Consider the following 15,901-nt stretch of genomic DNA (forward strand, 5'->3'; position numbering starts at 1 on the left):
ACATGTTTGTAATAAAATAGAAAAACAATACATATTTGTGAGATGGCTTTCATTATGAACTACATTTCTTACTTCCTACTTTCTAACTTCCTCTTAAAACTTGTATACTTTTAATTGTGAAATTCACCTATTCATATACCTAAATAAATACCATTTTACAGTCATATATTGGATACTATTTTGAATATATATATAATTTTTTACTCATATTCATTTTGTCCACCATACCTGCCTATAAAAGTCTGTATATGTATATATAGATATATATATGTATCTATATATAAATATAGATATACACTACCGTTCAAAAGTTTGGGGTCACCCAGAAACATTTCGTGTTTTCCATGAAAACTCACACTTTTATTTATCAAATGAGTTGCAAAATGAATAGAAAATATAGTCAAGACATTGACAAGGTTAGAAATAATGATTTTTATTTGAAATATTAATTTTGTTCTTCAAACTTTGCTTTCGTCAAAGAATGCTCCATTTGCAGCAATTGCAGCATTGCAGACCTTTGGCATTCTAGCTGTTCATTTGTTGAGGTAATCTGTAGAAATTTCACCCCACGCTTCCTGAAGCACCTCCCACAAGTTGGATTGGCTTGATGGGCACTTCTTGCGTACCATACGGTCAAGCTGCTCCCACAACAGCTCAATGGGGTTGAGATCTGGTGACTGCGCTGGCCACTCCATTACAGACAGCATACCAGCTGCCTGCTTCTTCCCTAAATAGTTCTTGCATAATTTGGAGGTGTGCTTTGGGTCATTGTCCTGTTGTAGGAGGAAATTGGCTCCAATCAAGCGCTGTCCACAGGGTATGGCATGGCGTTGCAAAATGGAGTGATAGCCTTCCTTATTTAAAATCCCTTTTACCTTGTACAAATCTCCCACTTTACCAGCACCAAAGCAGCCCCAGACCATCACATTACCTCCACCATGCTTGACAGATGGCGTCAGGCACTCTTCCAGCATCTTTTCACCTGTTCTGCGTCTCACAAATGTTCTTCTGTGTGATCCAAACACCTCAAACTTTGATTCGTCTGTCCATAACACTTTTTCCAATCTTCCTCTGTCCAGTGTCTGTGTTCTTTTGCCCATATCAATCTTTTCTTTTATTGGCCAGTCTCAGATATGGCTTTTCTTTGCCACTCTGCCTAGAAGGCCAGCATCCCGGAGTCGCCTCTTCACTGTAGACGCACACTGGCGTTTTGCGGGTACCATTTAAAGAAGCTGCCAGTTGAGGACCTGTGAGGCGTCTATTTCTCAAACTAGAGACTCTAATATACTTGTCTTCTTGCTGAGTTGTGCACCGGGGCCTCCCACTTCTCTTTCTACTCTGGTTAGAGCCCGTTTGTGCTGTTCTCTGAAGGGAGTAGTACACACCGTTGTAGGAAATTTTCAGTTTCTTCGCAATTTCTCGCATGGAATAGCCTTAATTTCTAAGAACAAGAACAGACTGGCGAGTTTCACATGAAAGTTCTCTTTTTCTGGCCATTTTGAGAGTATAATCGAACCCACAAATGTGATGCTCCAGATACTCAACTAGCTCAAAGGAAGGCCAGTTTTATAGCTTCTCTCACCAGCAAAACAGTTTTCAGCTGTGCTAACATCATTGCACAAGGGTTTTCAAGGGTTTTCTAATCATCCATTAGTCTTCTAAGGCGATTAGCAAACACAATGTACCATTAGAACACTGGAGTGATAGTTGCTGGAAATGGGCCTCTATACACCTATGTAGATATTTCATTAAAAACCAGACGTTTCCACCTAGAATAGTCATTTACCACATTAACAATGTATAGAGTGTATTTCTGATTAATTTAATGTTATCTTCATTGAAAAAAACAGTGCTTTTCTTTGAAAAATAAGGAAATTTCTAAGTGACCCCAAACTTAGTGTATAGTGTATATATATTATTTTATTTTATTTTATATATATTGAACGGTAGTGTATATATATTATTTTTTTATAATAATTTATAAAATACTAATTTTTATATTTTTTTACTTATACAGTATACATCCTCCTACAACTTTACTTTGCTCAAGTACATTTCTCTACAAATATATATCCGTATGTAGTGAAAGGTGTATAATATGTAAATATTCGGAGTATTTCTATTAGGTCTACCTCATTGTGACTATCTGCTGCTGTAACAAATGAATTCCCCCTGCGTGGGATCAATATAGTTTTATCTTGCACATGAACCTCTCCATCACCACCACACTCTCATGTGGTCAAGTCATATTATTAAATACAGTAGATATCAATAAAAGCCAAATTACTAGAATAATCCAGTCTTTAATCAAGCTAATGGCATTTAGCTTAATCACTGAAGCACATCGACAGGAAAGGTGTAATCGGAAGAGCAACAAGCCCAGAATAAATTAGTTTGATCTCACGCAGGGTTTCATCGTCAGGCGACAGCTGTTAGCCTCTGCCAAGTCCTGAAATAATCTTTTCCTTTGAAAAACTAGTGTTTTAATTAATGTTTGATGTATCCTGGGGCAGAGGTGACGACTCACAGGGGCAGGTTTTATGGGAAAAGTGCATCAGATCACATTCATAACCACTCAGCCGTCTGCCACCTGAATCCACTGATCCAGAGGATGAACATACTAAAATCTGTCTGAGAAATGAAACTGTGCCAAATGAAAATGTGGCGTGTGATAACCAGGTGTGTGTGACTAACACTCACACACACACACTTTTGTGTGTGTATGTGTGTGTGTGTGTGTGTGTGTGTGTGTGTGTGTGTGTGTGTGTGTGTGTGTGTGTGTGTGTGTGTGTGTGTGTGTGTGTGAGCGAGGGATTGTGTGTCAAGTGTGTCAAGTGTTTTGAGGCTGCAGGTAAGATTTGTGTTAACGGTGTAAACAGTTGCTTCTCTTACGTGGGACAGAGGGGAGCATGAGGGGGTCAGGAGGTCCATTTTTCCAGTACTTTAATGCATACACACACACACACACACACACACACACACACACACACACACACAAAGTGCTTCCCACATACCTACTTCCACATGGAAGTGAGAGAAACAGAAGCTGGAAGTTTACTGTGTCCCGTTTCCTGGGGCTGAGAGGAGGATGAAGAGGAGAGTTGTGAAAGAGACTTTAAGGAAGAATACAGTGACTCACAACCACAATGAAGGGTATGACTGTAGCACTGTGACTAACTGTATCATCAGGGTCACTCATGTGGCTGTATGTGCAGAAATATTGAAAGAAAATGTAAAATAAAAACTTACCCGGAACCTGTTCTTTCTCTTTCCTTCATACACACACACACACACACACACACACACACACATGCACACACGCACACACGCACACACACGTACACAATTCTTGTCTATTTATAGTGTATTCAAAACAGGAAAGACTTCCTGCAGCTCATTTTAGGAAAAACAAGCAACTAAAACAATCAAACAGCAGAGAGCTGCAGTAAAGTAAATCACTCCAACAACTTTCAGGAGACATCGAAGGCCACTCAACACTTATCCAGCGTCGTCAGTGACCAGGTTCAATGGAGATGTGTAAACATACAGTAAATCAATACATTATTAAAAACTAGTTTTTATGGAAAATAAAAAACACAAAACGTTCATTTTAACTGACTCCCAATACGATGTGTTTGAGCAAACCTACAGGCTTCATGTTGTTCTTACTAAAACATAAGACTAAAACTGAAAATATATAATGGCTTGAAAGGACCTGACCAAATACTTTTTTCTGTCGGGAGGTCAGTCCACAACTTTGATGCAGAGTGAAATACGCACCAAAACTATTTGACAGAATTATTTGTATAGATCCAGATGTTCAAGATCCCAGGACCTTGACCCCCCCAACTCCCCGACCTTTCATCTCGCACCATGACCATATTTCCAATTTTTTAATTTGCATATATTCATGTTCCCCTATGGATTTGTAATATTCAAGGGTGATTCAGGATCAGACTTTTAGGGGTGCTCAGCCCCTGTGAGAAATGTGACGTGTGCGTATTCCCTTCTCTCGCTGATCTCATAGAACTGTCTGTCTCTATCTGCTGCACAACATCGCGTTGGGACAGACTGTCTTCGGAGCTGTTCCAGCAATGGATGGCTTCATGTTTCTGAAACATGCTTGTTCTCTTTTTCCAATTCTTGACCCCACCATTCACAAATACCTCCTCACTAACATTTTTTTTGAAAATACCCGGCAAGCAAAGCCTTTTTTCTTGGAGGTCAGTGATCCCTTCATTTTTCCCTTTGTGCACAAACTTACACAAACTTTATTAGACAGTGGGTAAACTTTTGGGTGTGATAAAATAATAGGGGAGAAGAAAAACTTAGGTTCCATGTTCAATGTTAAGTTCCAATAGTTTGCTGTTGTCCTGCAGGTGATGCTCAGGCAGCTCTGTTTTCCTACAGACCCAAACTGTGTTTCTGTGTAAAGTGCTGTATCTCCGGCTCTGTTGAGTCATTATGGACGCGAGCACCCATGAACCTGAATGCCTGCACCAACTCCTCAGTCACAGCTTCAGTTCAGGTCCCGTGTGCGTGAGCGAACCACAAAAACAATGAAAACGTGTCACCGTCCGAATACAAATAAACCAGGAAACTACTCGACCATCTCTCCCCTCTTCTCTTATCCTGTTGCTCTCACAACTGTTTGTTCCCATCGTCTTGTTTTCACCTGTTACCACAAACCTGACACCATCAAACTTTTCATCTCTCTGCACCGAGCCAGTTGGGTGCCTGCTGCATCATGTTACTACAGACCCTGTTTGATCTTTACCTGCTGTATGTGTGTATGCAGATATGTATCACGAGTAGTAGCAGCAGCGGTAATTGTACAGTAAATATCTGTATATTTTTCAGATACTGCTTATACCTCTTATACCTGTGAAGAATAATAATGAATCCCTCTCCCCCAACCTTATGGCACTGAAGCTCAAAGGAGTGTGTATGTTTTAGGGAGGGTGCGTGTGTGTGTGTGCATGTATGCGTGTGTGTTTACCTACAGATGGTCAGGTTCCCTCCTCACACTCAGACAAGCTGAGCTTCCTGCCGCTGAACAATCGTGGGAAAACCAGGGGTCAAGACAAAAGGAGAAATAAAGACTGGTCTGTGTCCAAATGGCCCAGGATAACTTCCTGCTCTGTTCCTGGTGGATTAATTCAGTGTGACAGGTGAAACCAATAGCCTGCCCAGAGTGTTTGTCTCACACCTCAGCAGGTGGAGACGTGAGAATGATGTGGGAACAGAAATAGAAATGCATGGGATAACAGAGAATGGGTGTTTGGTCTTGCAGATGGTCCTGGGACTGTTTTCTGTGCAGCTCGGAGGCCCATTCAGTGTTTTGCATGACTGTCCTTTAGGAGAAGAAGTCTCCTGCCCTCCTACCATTGCCCGTGAGCAAGGCCTTGGAAGCTGAGTAGGCAACTGCAAACTGCTCCTAAACAGTGAGAATTTCCCGACTCAGTAATAATATAAAACTCATTCAGATTAAATGAGTTTAAGGGTCATTTCTTAACCTTGAAAATGGCTCTTTCGTAAAAAAAATCTTTACTCCAGCTCCACATACTAGATTTCTCTCTCAGCTGTAATTTTATGTTTTTTTATCTGTGTCCTCAGTTGTTGCAGGGAAATAAACCATATAATAATACACAATAAATATATTTTTAATACAATGTGTAACAAATGTATATACAAAACTAATAATTTATATTTTACAATTAGATCACTGATATTTTCAAATACAGCAACAACTATTATGTTACATTGTCAATTATAATTACTATCAGTATTTACACACTAGATGTGGATCTTTCACAGGAGTTGACAGATATATTCATTCAAACAAAAATATCAAAATATTCTATCTGTTTATATTTATTTATCATGTATCTATTAATGTGCCACTTTCTATCAACTGCTCAGTGTTTTTTCTATATTGGTAAAGCCATTTGTACTGTGATGTATTAATGGTCCTGGTGATTGTAGCCATTATGATCAGTATATAACTGTGGTGCATTGCTCATTTCCCCCCCTGATTACAGCAATCCCTAGTGGTCATTCAAAGTCACTACACCACATGTGAAGTGATGCTTGTGTCTCAGACAGTGTGCCATGAGACATGAGACTGACACACATTTGGGATTGCAGGTTTCTTTGGATCCAGGACAAACTCCTACTGAGAATATAGAATTGGTGAGTGTTCAAGTCTTGAATCTGTTTGGCAGAATAGTCCACTTCTGTGCTGATCATCTTTATAGTGAGTGTCTTCCACACATAATACACACTGTTTTAAGCTCCACACAAAAGGCCTCAGCATATTTACAGAAAATGTAGTGTACTGAGCCATATAAGAAGTTATCTATGGACGTTTAGATTAACATCCACTATGATAGTATTACAGGAGGAGGATGTGTGACAGCCCAGCCAGTAACTGCACTGACCTGATCCCTCACTGGCCTCCCACTCACCAACTCTGCCCAATGACTCTGGAATAATGTTGTGTTGTTTGTCCTTGAACCACATTGGTGTCTAAATGAATGTATTATTATCTTAACTGAGTTATTATCTTGATGAATGTGATCAAGCTAATATTCTCGATGATTGTATTCCGGACATAAAATGCTGGATGAATCAAAACTTCATATAGCTCCCCCTCTTTGGACCAATCTCCCAGAGGAGATCAGTCTAGCCAACTCCTCATTTTTATAGGTGTGCTTTCTAAAGACTTGGGATCTGAATTCACCTTCAACTTTGTAGCTTTATTTGCTTATTCATTTATTCACTTTTAACCTAGCTCTGATCTTATTGACTGTTTTAATCGTTTTATAATGTTTTACTTTATTTAATGTTTACTCTTTTCTCATCTGTAACATTGTTATTCTCATATTTGTGCTCTAATTTGTGCTATTGTCATTATTATTATTATTATTATTATTATTATTATTATTATTATTATTGGTAGTAGTAGTGGTATTAGTAGTATTGTATTGTTAGTTGTAGTAGTATCTTAACTCCACTGGGCGATGGTTTAGCAGTTGAACTTAATGCATTGTATCGTGGGTGTTAACTGCCCTCTAGTGGCCACAGTGAGAAACTACATAAACTACCTACGGTCATTTATTAATATTTATACGTTCAACTCATTGTTATTATATATATGATTACAGACATTAAAAATATCAACACCGGTAACATGAGTCAGTTTCTCTTCATGTTTGAGCATCAGCTGGCTCATCGTGTGAAGACAGACGTGATGATCTCACTGATTTTTTTCACTAAACTTTATTGAACCTTGAAGCAGGAAGTGTGTCGCGGGAAAAGAGGAGAAAGACTTTAGGTCGTTCTACATCTGCACCCTTTGATTGGCTGCGAGCCCCAGAATATTTACATAGCGACACCGATTGGTCGGCAGCGGCGCGCCAAACGTCACGTGGTCTCCTTTTCGCGCGAAAGTGTCCGCTCTGTTGTCAGGACGTGATCGTGTGTCTGAGTTTCCGGAGAGAAGCTGAGCGCCTCTGAGACTTATCGTCACTTTCTGAAACTTTCCTCGCACTTTCACGGGATCTCAACATGGACGTTGCCACAGCGACCGCGGAGAATGCCAGGGAGATGGTGAAAGACGAGCTGGCAGAGAAATGTCAGAAGTTATTCCAGGCTTTCTTAGAGGAGTAAGTTCACCTCTGTACTGCTGCACAGTCGCAGCACGCGGCACGCGAGCTGATCGCACAGACCCACGTTATTTGTCTGTTCTGTGTCAGTAGCGGTGAGGATCAGGCGCTCTGTGTGTGTGTGTAGGTTCTCACTGGTTCTCCTGTGCAGGTTTCAGAGCGGGGATGGGGAGGTGAAGTACGTGCGTGAGGCCGAGGAGCTGATCAGGCCCGAGAGGAACACGCTGCTGGTCAGCTTCACAGACCTGGAGGGCTTCAACCAGGAGCTGGCCACCACCGTCCAGGAGGAGTACTACAGGTCAGACCCCCGAGTGTGGAGACACCCTGCAGCTTTGTGTGTGGGATCACTGTCTTAGATTTGATATGAACCGAGGCCATTGTGGGCAGAGAGTCCCCCTGCTCACCAAACGTCAGCTCTGCCATTCCTCGCACTTTTGATCAGTCTTCCTCTGAGAGCCTCTTCTGTTTCCTTCCGTCTGCTGCTTTCACAGCCTCCAACTTCCATCCCCTCTGCAGTCTGTCATAGATTGTAGAAAGGTTTTTAAACTCTTGCCTTCTTTGTAGCTGAACTTTTTATACACTTTTTAAATTTTTTATTGCCATATTGCTCTATAAGCTCCCTTGTATCTTGCTCCTAAATGGAGGAAGTTGTTTAAATCAAATTGAACAAGTGCTCTAGGTATTTCTGGATAAGAGCCACACTGACTTCACCTGTGCACTAACCTGGGTCTTTCTCTGCCTCCAGAGTTTATCCCTTCCTGTGTCGGGCAGTGCGCAACTTTGCTCGGGATCATGGGAATGTTCCTCTCAACAAAGAGTTCTACGTTGCCATCGAGGATCTTCCCACCAGACACAAGTAAGACACTGAACAAGCTGCTGCTGGGTTTCAGTTCATCTCACTATTCTTAGTTGGCATGTGTACTCTGAATTCACACACAGTTATATAGTAGTGAAATATGTACACACTCTTATTCTAGTTAATCTAAAGGCTATCTGTCAAATGTGTGATCTAGAATCCGTGAGCTGTCGTCCATGCGTATCGGCACCCTGGTGAGGATCAGTGGTCAGGTGGTGAGGACACACCCAGTACACCCTGAACTGGTAAGACACGTTGCACTACACTCACTAGACTCCCGACAGTCCCCTGAAATTGTATCAAGCTGATTAACACTACTTGAAACAAGTTGCCTACATATTTTGGCTTTTTTTTTTCATCAAGATCGGTGAATTATTCCCCGGAAAAATGTTGAAAATCAAAGAAAGTTCCATCTCAAAATGTTAAAGAAAGTGTTGGGGGGGGAGAATACTGGCTCTGCCCACTAATCCACACCAAAAGTTAGTTGTTTCTTCCCTGACCCATTCCACAAGCTTCCACCAGGTTTGGTCAAGTAGTTTTTGTGTAGTCTTGCTTAAAAATCAAGCAAACAACGCAACCAACAAACATGGTCTGGGGTGAAAACATATCCTCCTTGGCGGAGGTAATCAACAGAACTAATGCTGTAATGCATAAAATACACTGATGATGAGCTTGTGTGGTGTCTCTGTGGTTTCAGGTGAGCGGCACCTTCCTGTGTATGGACTGCCAGGCGGTCATCAAAGACGTCCCTCAGCAGTTCAAATACTCTCCGCCAACCATCTGCAGAAACCCCGTCTGCAACAACCGCGCCCGCTTCCACCTGGACACACACAAATCCAAGTTCATCGACTTCCAGAAGGTATCTATCAGGACGGTTGTGTGTATAAGAAGAACGTGTAGAGACCACAACATAGGCCTGGATGCTGGAGACTGAGTTTAACTGTGTTTTCAGGTGCGTATCCAGGAGACGCAGGCGGAGCTGCCACGTGGTTCCATCCCACGCTCCCTTGAGATCGTGCTGAGGGCCGAGGCTGTGGAGACCGCTCAGGCTGGAGACCGCTGTGACTTAACAGGGACCCTCATCGTCGTGCCGGACGTGTCTCAGCTCAGCACTCCTGGTATGGTTATGACTACACTCTGAGACTCCAAATGATGACAACAGCACTTAGGAGAAATTGTGTTAATTGTTTTTTTGACACCTCCTGATTTGTATGGGTTTTCCTCCTTCAGGTGTGCGATCAGAGTCCAGCAACCGAGTAGCTGGAGGACCCCAGAACTCAGAGTCTGAGGGTCTGAAGGGGCTGAAAGCTCTGGGAGTCCGAGAGCTGTCGTACAGACTGGCCTTCCTGGCCTGCAACGTGGCTCCAACTAACCCACGGGTAAGAGACACACACACAGTCATGTATTTCCACAAAAGAATGCAAACCCTTTCACAGGAGTCAGTCGTACGTCATCGTTCCACCTGTCTAGATAATAAAGAAACAAGTTATCCCTAAACATGCCAGTACTTTAACTAGAAATGTGTTGTCTTTGTTGTAGTTTGGTGGAAAGGAGCTGCGGGAGGAGGAGCAGACTGCAGAGAGCATCAAGAGCCAGATGACTGAGAGGGAGTGGGAGAAAGTGTTTGAGATGAGCCAGGACAAAAACCTGTACCACAACCTGTGCACCAGCCTCTTCCCCACCATCCACGGTCAGTGCTCGAGCACTGAACCTTCAGAGATGCATACAAACTGTGAATTGTCATCTAACTGCTGACGATGTGATTGACAGGCAATGACGAGGTGAAGCGCGGCATCCTGCTGATGCTGTTCGGAGGCGTTCCTAAGACGACCATGGAGGGAACATCGCTGAGGGGAGACATCAATGTCTGCATCGTCGGAGACCCGAGTACGGCCAAGAGCCAGTTCCTCAAGTATGTAGCACAAGCGCACAGGTTACTCACGAGTTGCCAGGGCAACCATTATATGAAAGGGTATATCCAGTGTGATTAATACAAATTAACGTGTAGTCTTCTGTCACAACTTGCACTAACAAAGAGAAAATATCAAACTGAATGTATTTATTTGATTAAGCACAGATTAAAATCTTTATCAAATTCAAATACATAGAAACATGTAAAATAATAATATACAGTGCAGGGGAAGGCAGAAAACCCAGTGAGCTTATTTTAAAGCCTCTACCCAAATATTGTTTAAATTTCACAAAATTAGCAAATACAAAATTGATTTACAGAAAATAATGACCTATGACAGTTAGCAAATCAACATTGGTATGTGTAACAAATAAAAATACTAACATCAATAAGTGAGTGAGTGTGTGTGTGTGTGTGTGTGTGTGTGTGTGTGTTGTGTATTTACTCTTGTTTAGAGCTGTTGTAATAGTGAAATTAAATCTTGTGTGTGTGTGTTCAGGCATGTGGAGGAATTCAGTCCCCGAGCAGTGTACACCAGCGGCAAAGCCAGCAGTGCCGCGGGTCTGACAGCCGCCGTGGTCCGAGACGAGGAGTCCCATGAGTTTGTCATCGAGGCCGGAGCTCTGATGCTGGCTGACAACGTGAGTGATGGGAGCTATAGAGGGTGAGGAAGGACTTCATTACGTGTCTCATTTATTGGTACTAATGGCTTTATGTTGTTGTCAGGGTGTGTGTTGCATTGATGAGTTTGACAAGATGGACCTGAAGGACCAGGTGGCCATTCACGAAGCCATGGAGCAGCAGACCATCAGCATCACAAAGGCTGGAGTCAAGGTAACAGAGTCAAATCAACCCGACACTTAATCAAGCCACCACACAGCTCAATTATATTGAAATGTAATTACACACACTTAGAAATTAAAGGCTTTTATATTTACTACTTATTGTAAGTCGCTTTGGATAAAAGTGTCAGCTAAATGTAACGTAATTATATGTTCGAGATCTAGGTTGGTAGGAACCTTCGTGTTAAGACATGCCAGGCGTAAAATACACAACTGAATTCATTCGATTTTTTTTTTACCCATACGGCCTTTCAACCATCTCCAAAGTACAACCTCGTCTCTGTCTCTTCCAGGCCACGCTCAACGCTCGTACATCCATCCTGGCTGCTGCCAACCCCGTCGGTGGTCGCTACGACCGCAGCAAGAGTCTGAAACAGAACGTCAACCTGTCCGCCCCCATCATGAGCCGCTTTGACCTCTTCTTCATCCTGGTGGACGACTGCAACGAGGTGCGAGAGTCTACATTTGTCCTCTGTTCAGCTGTTTGGTCATTATGTTTATTTCGTATCTGATATGTCTTTGATTTCTTCCATCCTGTTTGTAATGCTGACCTGGTTCAATACTATATGTCCATCTGTATCCTAGGTGACCGACTACGCCATCGCCCGCCGCATCGTGGACCTGCACTCCCGTGTGGCGGAGTCAGTGGACAGACTCTACTCTCTGGACGAGGTCCGCAGATATCTTCTCTTTGCCAGGCAGTTCAAACCTAAGGTGAGTGTGTGTTAAGTTTCTACCTGCGCTCACATTGTTGTTGCAGGTTTTATTATTCTTTGTTATTATTATTATTATTATTATTATTATTATTATTATTACAACTATACCGTACATCCGCAGATCTCAAGCGAATCGGAAGAGTTCATCGTGGAGCAGTACAAGCGTCTCCGTCAGCGTGACGGCTCAGGCGGCGTGACCAAGTCTGCCTGGAGGATCACGGTGCGACAGCTGGAGAGCATGATCCGCCTGTCGGAGTCCATGGCGCGTATGCACTGCTGTGATGAGGTGCGTACAAAAATTCTCTCCTGTTCAGCCAGCAAGGGACTGTGGCACAGATTGTTTGACAGTGAACGTTTAACACACTGACCACAAGTCAAAATTAAGCGCACAAAGTAACACAATACTTCATAAAGCAGCTATAAAACTGCTGCAGTGACAGCAATCTGAAAGTCAGCTAATAAAATCAAAGTATATGTCAAACATTCATAATAGCTTTGCGATTTAAATAAAAAAAAAAAAAGAAGAAGTTTTCTCCATTCATCAAAGTGAACGCCCAGGCACATAAGGGGTTAAGTCCTGGATGTAGTCAGGAACGTGGCCATTTATTGTGTTTAATATTGACTAATGTAACTACTCTAAGTCATATCGTGTGATACATAATTGTGACCATTGTCCTTTATCCTTATTTCTCCAGGTGCAGCCCAAACATGTGAAGGAAGCGTTCCGTCTCCTGAACAAGTCCATCATCCGAGTGGAGACGCCCGACATCAACCTGGAGCAGGACGAGGAGCTGGAGGAAGAGGAGCAGCAGCAGCAGGAAGGTACGGCCCCACAGTAAACGCACTTTCCTGGAGACGAACACACACGCATGCATGAACTCTGGCAAATGTCCGCAATGTGGCCCCTCTGGATAATTACAGGAGACTATCCAGAGTTCAGTGTATGTCTGAAAGCAGCTTTAGGTTTTGTATCTAGTGAAAAGAAATCATCTAATACAAATTTGTCTCTGCAGGAAACATCCCCAACGGAGTGAACGGTCACGGGGATGGTATTAACGGCCATGCTGATGGTGTCAATGGCCACGCCAAGGGTGTGAGCGGCCACGCTGAGACGGGCAGCCAGGCCAAACCGTCCCTCCGCCTGTCTTTCCCCGAGTACAGACGCATCTCCAACCTGCTCGTCCTGCATTTGCGCAGAGCAGAGGAGGGTAAGGAGTGTTCCCTTTCCTTAACTGTCTCCTTCATCTGTTTCAATAGAATAGTTTTTTTTTTTTTTAATCTCACATTTTCCCTGTTCTCTGCAGCTGAGGAAGAGGAGGAGCTGAAGAAGAGTGCGGTGGTGAACTGGTATCTGAAGGAGATCGAGTCAGAGATCGACTCTGAGGAGGAGCTGGTCAATCGGAAGGGGTTGATCGAGAAGGTCATTCACAGGCTGGTGCACTATGTGAGTTCAACCAACAGTTCAACAACACAATCACTTTCTAAAGCAGCACGCAAAACATATATTTTTAGTGTGTGTGTGGACATAACTGACGATGTGCACGTGTTTCCCCAGGATCACATCCTGATCGAGCTGTCTCAGGCCGGGCTGAAGGGCTCAGAGTCTGAGAGCTCAGAGGAAGAAGGTGTTCTGGTCGTCAACCCCAACTACAACCTGGAGGATTAAACTGTTTTGCTTCCATGACTTCTGTTATTAAATCTTAACAATATAAGTGATGTTCAAGGTGTTGAATATGAACGCTCATATGTAACACGTACATAATAGTAGCACTGGAGATGCTATTAGACTTGTTTTTGAGTTTATCATCTCTACTGTAAAAAGATACGTTTCTGGGGCTCTTAAAGAAAAAGTGTGACTTGTGTAAATATGCTGCTGGTTCCTCCCGTCGCTCTCTGGCTCCTGTTGGTCTGACTCCAAGTTGAAGGACCTTCCCTGAATTGTGTTATTGCTGTTTGTTATGGTAACTGTATATTAAGGGCGTACGCTGCCCTCTGTGGTTTCATGTTATGTGTTTTTGTAAAATGATGATATGGATTGAAATGTTGGTTAAATAAATAAAATGTTGACTTAAACTGGTCTTTTTTTTTTTTTTTCCTCAACCATTTCTTAATTGAAAATAGAACAACAGAACATGAGGGCTCATATAGGTAAATGGGTAGACTGTACAATAATGAATAGTAGTATGTACAGTTGTAATAGTAGTTATACCCTAAATTACCATATCATAGCAATTATTCTCTCAAACAAGTATTGATAGTTATTATACTACAGACCTCATCATTGCACTTAAATTAAAATACATAATTAGCAATTTCCCTCACCAAACTATACATAGTATGTTTCATTCATTTATCTTTGCATCTGTTTGTTCTTGTTTGTCTGACGGAGTCATTTCTTTATTTGTTTTTATGTTGTCACTTTCAGTCCTGATGCTTCTCGACTTTGCTTAATTTCCTGCAGTGCACAGAATGCAGCACTAATAACGTCCAGTAGGTGGCAGCAGTCTGGGGTTTAAAGAGAACCGCACTGCGCATGTCCGAAACTTCTATCAAACAAACATGGCGGCCGGTTACGTGAGAGCTCTCAGGTCAACAGTGAAAGGTAAAAGAGAAACTCGTTAATGTCGGACTTTACGTTAGGTTTCACTAAAGTAACGATGTGGACAGAGGCTTGTGGAAATAACGTCATGCTCGTAACATGTTTGAAAGGTACAGGTTCTTGTCACGTGAAGTAAACTCCTCACATGAGCCTGAAGTCTCTGACAGATAAAATGTCTCCTCCTCTCAGGTTTACACCTGGATCCCGGCCGGCGGCTCCTCACACACAGCCGCCAGACCCCGGCGTTGTTGTGTCCCTGTGCCCGGCCGCCTGCTGCTCCGTGTCGGCTCCTCCACGTCTCCCCTGCCGCCTCCCTGAGCTCCAGCTCCAGGACGGAGCCGCAGAGGAGCAGCCCCACAGAGGGCAGGAGAGCCGGGGAGGAGGAGGAGGGTCCTGAGGACATCCCGCACAGAAGGGCGAAGAACCCCATGGTGAACATTGGATACGCCTGGTGAGCCTCTTTAACAGTCCCAGAGCTCACATGAGAACTGTGTAACTGATCAACAGAGACAACACCACTAAACAACACAAGAGGAAATCAGTCAACTGTTGAAGTTGTAATTATTGCACTAGTTGTTGTTGTTGTAGCACAAACAGCTGTAATTGTGTCCGCATCAGTAATGAACCGTATACGTTATGTTTATTAATATTATTGATTGTGTCATGTATAAAACAAAACTCTAAATATCTCTCGCCTCTGTCCAGGATGATTGGCCTCCCCACAGGCATCATCAGCTTCATCCTCGCCAAGAGACAGGTGGACAAGAACCGCCTGAAGCAGCTGAAGGTTCGACAGAGGATGAGAACGTCCAATGATGGAGAATATGAAGGCAGTCGCTACCACCGTCACTCAGAGAGGGTTAACGTGGACCAGTAACGTTTACGGGTGGCTGTGAGGATTTGCACCATGGCCTGAATGTTGCTACTCCAGATGGTGACTCCTGCACCGCTCTCTAAGACTGATCACAGAGGAGATGTGGACTGTATGAGCTTAACTTCAAAACACCTAAAAGCTCGGAGACATTCAGGACTGAATATTTCTTCTGGTGTTGATGCAGGAAGTCTGTGAAGGGACATGTCCGTGTCAAAGCCTGAAATCTGAACATTTTCTTCCTTATTCAAGTACAGAGATGGCGCATGATGTTAAGTGTGGACCACTTTATTGAATTTGAAAAAATCACCATGTATTTATTTGTCATCTCACTGATGTTCTGTAAGAAAAATAGTGGAAAATAAATGAAAATGTATATTTGTGAATGACTTCTTCTATAAATGTGAGTTTTAACTGCTATAGCTGCAAATGAACCAC

At 42.8% G+C, this 15,901-nt stretch overlaps 2 protein-coding genes across 3 annotated transcripts; both read left to right on the forward strand.

The window, feature by feature from the left end:
* Window positions 1-7,402: 7,402 nt before the first annotated feature.
* mcm6 (minichromosome maintenance complex component 6) lies at window positions 7,403-14,066 on the forward strand. Its single transcript, XM_035171538.2, has 18 exons — window positions 7,403-7,667; window positions 7,819-7,965; window positions 8,413-8,523; window positions 8,681-8,768; window positions 9,221-9,382; window positions 9,476-9,641; window positions 9,754-9,902; window positions 10,063-10,213; window positions 10,294-10,435; window positions 10,935-11,076; window positions 11,162-11,269; window positions 11,571-11,726; window positions 11,863-11,991; window positions 12,115-12,279; window positions 12,689-12,815; window positions 13,007-13,201; window positions 13,298-13,437; window positions 13,549-14,066. The coding sequence occupies exons 1-18, from the start codon at window positions 7,570-7,572 to the stop codon at window positions 13,657-13,659; spliced, it is 2,487 nt and encodes an 828-aa protein (XP_035027429.1). The 5' UTR covers window positions 7,403-7,569; the 3' UTR covers window positions 13,660-14,066.
* Window positions 14,067-14,524: 458 nt separating this feature from the next.
* On the forward strand, window positions 14,525-15,849 carry si:ch73-71c20.5 (DUF4748 domain-containing protein). 2 transcript variants are annotated; one of them, XM_035170071.2, is made up of 3 exons: window positions 14,525-14,595; window positions 14,782-15,043; window positions 15,298-15,849. In XM_035170071.2, the coding sequence occupies exons 1-3, from the start codon at window positions 14,553-14,555 to the stop codon at window positions 15,467-15,469; spliced, it is 477 nt and encodes a 158-aa protein (XP_035025962.2). In that variant the 5' UTR covers window positions 14,525-14,552; the 3' UTR covers window positions 15,470-15,849. The 2 variants fall into 2 exon arrangements, with proteins under 2 accessions (XP_035025962.2, XP_035025961.2); XM_035170070.2 differs by having other exon boundaries at window positions 14,561-14,702.
* Window positions 15,850-15,901: the final 52 nt, after the last annotated feature.

The sequence above is a fragment of the Hippoglossus stenolepis genome, chromosome 11 (assembly GCF_022539355.2).
Source record: "Hippoglossus stenolepis isolate QCI-W04-F060 chromosome 11, HSTE1.2, whole genome shotgun sequence".
NCBI classification, from domain to species: domain Eukaryota; kingdom Metazoa; phylum Chordata; class Actinopteri; order Pleuronectiformes; family Pleuronectidae; genus Hippoglossus; species Hippoglossus stenolepis.